General features: G+C 38.2%; 1 protein-coding gene across 5 annotated transcripts in view; it reads left to right on the top strand.

The window, feature by feature from the left end:
• LOC140337418 (target of Myb1 membrane trafficking protein-like) overlaps nucleotides 1-6000 on the top strand; it is a 128809-nt gene that overhangs the window by 28740 nt on the left and 94069 nt on the right. For all 5 annotated transcript variants that reach the window (XR_011922038.1, XR_011922037.1, XM_072421171.1 and 2 more), the window contains 3 exons: nucleotides 913-997; nucleotides 1090-1168; nucleotides 3951-4100. Coding sequence is in view for 3 of the 5 variants with exons in the window: in XM_072421171.1 (XP_072277272.1) it covers nucleotides 913-997; nucleotides 1090-1168; nucleotides 3951-4100 (314 nt within the window). In the remaining 2 variants the exon portion in view is untranslated. The remainder of the gene's footprint in view (nucleotides 1-912; nucleotides 998-1089; nucleotides 1169-3950; nucleotides 4101-6000) is intronic.

The raw sequence follows: 6000 nt of genomic DNA, 5'->3' as shown, positions 1-6000 counted from the left end.
AGGAGAAGAAGCACGCAGCATCGCGGGATCGCGGTATCGGATGAGTATGATTTTTTTTTTTATTATATTTAACATGTATTCGGTGTATAAGACGCACCCACTTTGCCCCCCCCAGTTTTGGGGAAGAAAAAGTGCGTCTTATACGCCGAAAAATACGGTACCTTACGCAAGCTGCTGCGATGAAACGACATTGTAACCTTTCATGTACTGGACGCACAGAACAGATGTCAATAGGTGTGAATGTCATTCATGCAATGTACAGCAATCCCTCTCTATGATAGAACAATAACTGACACCTGCAATGAGCACCAACCTGATCTTGAGGCGGGGTCACACAGTATCTCACAGTGGCCTACATCTATATTAAGGGGGTAGCACAAATCCATCAGGGCTAGTAACCTGTGATGTGCCACCATCACCACAGTGCAGAATTACCACCTTCATTTATTTCAGTAACTAAGACATTGTCACTAGGACACAGAATGATCAAAATCTTCCTAGTAAGGTGCAGACATCAATAATAATAAATATATTTTATATCTCGCATTACAGGAATGCATAGAGTTTTACTAAACGCAACCAGTCAAGGCCAGCCTAACCCCTCTAGACCTTAATCTAATAGAAAACTTGTGGGAAGACCTAAAAAAAAATGCTGTTTTTGAGGCAAAAACAATAAATGCAGAATTGTGAAGAACACAAATTTGACTTTTTCTTCAAGTTTTGATTTAGAATTGAATTTGCAGTGTTCACATGCAGTGCCATTTAGGTGTATGGAAAGCTATTATAAGGATTTTTAGCTTTATTCACTTTTTTAAACACACTGCTATTATTCTGAACACCTTTGTACTTTCATGCAACTTTTCTAGAGAATACAAAGTTGTTAAAAAATGATGTACTTTTTTTATCTTCCAGAAAAAGCAACAGATGGCTCACTCCGTTCTGAAGACTGGGCCCTGAATATGGAGATATGTGATATTATTAATGAAACTGAAGAGGGGTGAGGATACTGAATGAAAGTGTTAAGGACACTGTATTAATTTATCTTACATCACTTCTGATCAGTGTACACATTTTATTTTCCTTCTGCAGACCTAAAGATGCCATCAGAGCACTTAAAAAGAGGATTGTTGGAAACAAGAATTTTCATGAGGTGATTCTGGCCCTAACGGTGAGCCTCCCTTCCGATTACTCCCTCTCTCTCTGGAGCTGTAGCAAACCTTATGTTATCTCAGTAGATATATAACAACTTTATTTTTTATATATTTTCCTAAACCTGCAAAATGTGAACAAATTTCATATTCCCTTCCCAGTGATTTTACTTTTGTTCTTTTTACAAAACAGACAGGATACAAATCCCTCAAACATTCCCTAGTGGAGATCCTCCAGGTCCATGACTTTCAATGACAGTAACTGATTCCCACCAGGGAATGTTTGAGGGAATGTCAGGTTATCTGTTTTATAAATGGATCCCTACTGGCAACTACTGCTTGATCTGATCACAAACCAAGTCCTGTGAGTCCCGTGCTGGCTCGGTTTTCCCCCTTCTTCCATCCAACACCACCCTCTTCTTTCTTCCAGGTTCTTCATCACGTTAGCCAAGGTGCCTGTGCAGGTGTGAGATTGAAGGCTCTGGGGAAGACTATGTAACACTTCCAAATTCTAACAGTGTCTTTTGGGAAGTTACTCTTTCTGTAATAGATCCTTATAAAGGGATATACTTGCAAACAGTCAAAAATAAATCACTATGCTTTACTAGGAAAAGGTCACTCTGCATTAATACGCTTGTTTACTACAGTGTTCAGTATATTTTTTTCTCTACATACATGTAATGTAAGAAAAGCTTTCTGCTGAATGACAAACTATTCATACACAGTATTGTGGCAATACGTTAAACAGTTGTATATACATTTTTTAAGACGTCTCTCACTGGTTGCTAGATAATGCAAATCTCCAACTCCATCTCTGAATTTCTAAATCAATAATCCTCCCTTTATATGCCAACAGTCACCAATATCCAGAGTTTTCACCATCTGAGGTTTACACTATGTCATATACTGATATAGGGAACAAAAACCACAAAAGGATGCACTGGTGACTTTCACCTGGTGTACCGGGTAAATTTACTAATCCAGTTTGTCAATACAATCCTTCTTAGATATGCTATAATCTAACTTAAAAATAAGTGTGTAGTAAGAAATACCTGCTTGTTGTCATACTAAACAATGGATTCGATATTTTCAGTGTTGCTGGTGGGGGATAAGCATAGACATGAGTAGTGTTGAGTTACGTTGCTGCAAGCATGGTCAGGTCAGTGACAAAGTAATTGAGTCAGAGAAAGCTAGGTAACTAACTAGGATGCATTGAGTGCTGAAATGTTTTCTGTACAGATTTCCTTGTAAACCGCAGAATTTGTATTGTCTTAAATAAATATTCTAGCTTAAGAGGAACTGAACTCCAGAAACTAAGCCCCTCCCACCCCAGTAAAGTAATTTTAGTTATTGGCAAAGGATCCAAGAACTTTAATGAAAAATGCTTGCCGGTTAAAAGACTGTTCATGGGGTGAGCAAAAATACATATGTATCACAACATATTGGAAAAAATATCTGGCTTAAACGGCTGCTTTGCATAGATTATAGGGGTGTTCTTTGTTGAAATAGCTCCTTGTGAATATAGCATGATTGTTCCTATTTTCTCATCTTTTTCTGTGCACATGCCCTGGAATACAGAGTGCTAGAGTATATTAACAGTGCACATGCCCTATACAGTCTTACTCCAGCAGGGTTTGTTAGTAACTGGTGTTTTTGGCTTAGCCGCAGCTTCTTAGACCAAAGTAAAGGCACCAGTTTTAGCAGCCTCATAGTCAAGTGGGATACTAATTTTGGGGTTTCTAGATAACTTCCTATTGTAAACAGGCCGAGAATGGGCTCTGCCTGCAGTACACATACAAGGGATTTGTTAAAAGCTCCCAAGGCCTCCTTTTAAAACAATTTATTATCTCACTTATTTTGTGTAATGTGAGCACCTAGGTGTATGCCATTGTTCTTTCTATATTGTCCATTATCTGGCTTTTATCCACTGCTTGGTGTAACAGTTGGTACAATTAACTGTGTCTGCATTTATTTTGGATTTCTATGGCATTACATCTGTTTGTCCACACCTTAATTCATGCAGTGACCAGTACGTCCATGAACCCTATTTTGCTATTGTCAGTATTGCAAAACCCCCAAGGTTATTAGGGAGATCCTGCTGCTAACACACTTTTTAACTTCGCTAGTAACCATTACTTCAGTGTATAAAGGCTCGGAGACGGTTATATGTTTTGATTCTTTATGAGAATAGGGGAACTTTGTGTCTAAACCATGTAAAAAAAAAAAGACATTGTGCTTATTTCTCCTTATGTCTAAACCAGTTTATCCTGGAGAATTTGCCCCAAAATTTTTGGATGTAGTAAGGCGATTCCATATTCCTGTATGTAGAGGGCGAATGTAATGGGTCTTTGAACCAGTATGAAAGTTACTGTTGATGTTGGGTATTGAATTCTAAATTCAGTTAATGAGTTCTAAAGCCACGAGAACTACCATTTCATAATACATCTCATTCTGCCAGATTGGTTTGTTAGCCCTTTTTATTTTTTAACATCAAGCATCAATTACCCATGTTGGAGAGGTGGGTGATTGATCACCAGGGGCAAGTGTTAAATACTCTCAAGTTTTTACTTTTGCTGGAGAAGGTCTCAAATATATTGTACTTTTCATATCAAGCGATTAAATGCAAGTAAAGTGTAACAATGCTACTTAAAGCTTATTCATAGCATCCCTTCAATGGTATTCTATCTGACATTTTATGCAACCAAATACAGTCACAATAAGAAAGACAATATTTAGTTGATTGTGAAATTCTTAGAATTAAATCATTCTTCTTAACTAAATATTCTATGTTCTCTTCTTCAGGCACTTGAGACATGTGTGAAGAACTGTGGTCACCGATTTCATGTTTTGGTCGCAAGTCAGGATTTTGTTGAAGGTGTGCTTGTGAAAACTATCCTTCCAAAAAACAACCCCCCAACCATAGTTTATGACAAAGTGCTTAATATCATTCAGGTAAGTCAAAACATGAAAATATTTAGGACTGTTCACTCTTGTTTGTGGTACAGTCTTTCATGAAGTGGATTTCACTGTCTTTTCACTGAGATGATGTGAAAATTGCATTGAATTTCAAATATTTTATGCTGTAAACTACATTAGGTATGTTATTGGAATTACATTGTGTTTTCTAGGTGGTGCAAATTTAATTAATTGTATATTTTTTACTTTTTAATTCCTAGACCAAGCCCTACAGACTCTCCAGTAATAAAGTAATTTAGCTTTTAAAAGGGGAGAACAAGGCATAATACCAAAATCTTAGTAAGCTTTTGTGGTTTAAAGAACAAACACTTTTGACCTACCTTGAATAATGAAAAAATAATTATTTTTACGTAATATACCACCTTTTTAAGTTTCTTTTGCTGCCTTTTCAGCGCTATACTGGGGGCAAAAAGGGTCCTTTTTAAAGCATTTAAAAATCTTTATTATGTGCTTTTTTAGGCTGACACATAACCAAATATTAAAAGCATAGACTTATAGCAAGGAGTAAACTGCATACAGACCTAAAAGATCGCTGGTGCTGTGCTGTCCTCCATTTACACTGGAAAAAGGTTGCTTTCTGTCTTTATTGCCTCTGCATTGTCATTGACATACAAGCACTCCTATAGGTGTCAGAAAGTTTTATGTTCCATCTCCCCTTTTTTTATAGATAAGAATGAAGAAAGCTATTCTTTTCACTTTCACTTTGCTTTGAATTATGTAGATCAAGGGTGCCCAACCTACAGCCCACGAGCCACATCATTTCTCATTCCCTGTCTGCTTGATGTCTTGCGGGGGGCAGGACGCCGGTGTCGTATGAGATAATCCTAACATGGCCACAAACACAATAACATAGCATTAACATTCACTTCCTAATTGGAAAATGGACATTGTAACATTCAAAGTTTTAAAAACAAAAGTGGCTATTGTGCTAAATCGTAAGCAAAGTATGAAATGTAGCAACATAGATTAGGATAACACACCAAACAAGAGCCCCCTCATGAGCTGATTTTTGAGGACCGGCGAATTTCCGCAAAGAAGATAGCCCAGATACCTAACATCTCACGAGAGGGTGTTGGGTTTGTTATTACCACTATCCTAGGCATGCACAAGCTTTCAGCGAAGTGGGTGCTGAAATATTTGAACAGTGATGAGAAGAAACAAGTTGAAGCATCCAAAGTTGTTTTGGCCTGTTTTGAAACTGCACAGGACTTTTTGGCTAGGTTAGTGACCGAGGATTCAACCTGGCTCCACATATATGATCCTGAAACTAAGGAACAGCCAAAGGAATGGCGCCACAGCGGGTCCCCACTGCTGAAAAGGTTCCAAACCCAGAAACCGGCGTCTGTTTTCTAGGACCTCAGGGCTCTAGTATCACCGGACAGTATTATGCTAACCTCCTGGACCAGCTGAAGGAGGCAATTGAGACGAAATGCTGTGGAAAGTTGACCAAAGGGTTCTTTTTTTTTTTTTTTTTTTTTTTTTTGCAGGACAATGCACCTCTGCACACATCCAATGTTGTGGCTGCCAAATTGAACAATTCTCCCTACTTACCTTAGCTGGCCCCTTTGAACTATTATCTGTTCTCGAATTTGAAGAAATTGAGGTCATTTCTGACGTTAAAGATGCTGCTGAGAGCTGGTTTGTGGCCCAACCAAAGGACTTTTATTTGAACGGTCTAGAGCATCGGTCTCAGGGGGGAATATGTTGAATAAATGGTATTTGATACCCTGGCTCTCTTCTTCCTAGGCAAAGCCAGGAACTTCTCAGCACCCCCTTGTACATTTACATTATACATGTCTTATTTCTGCTCACCAATTGTGGGCAGCAATGAGTTATGTATCTTTCCATGCCAGCCCGTAAACCTCTTTTATGTTTG

This window comes from Pyxicephalus adspersus, chromosome 8, assembly GCF_032062135.1.
Source record: "Pyxicephalus adspersus chromosome 8, UCB_Pads_2.0, whole genome shotgun sequence".
NCBI classification, from domain to species: Eukaryota; Metazoa; Chordata; class Amphibia; order Anura; family Pyxicephalidae; genus Pyxicephalus; species Pyxicephalus adspersus.
Note: the sequence above shows the minus strand (reverse complement) of the source record. Positions and strands in the feature narration are given on the sequence as shown.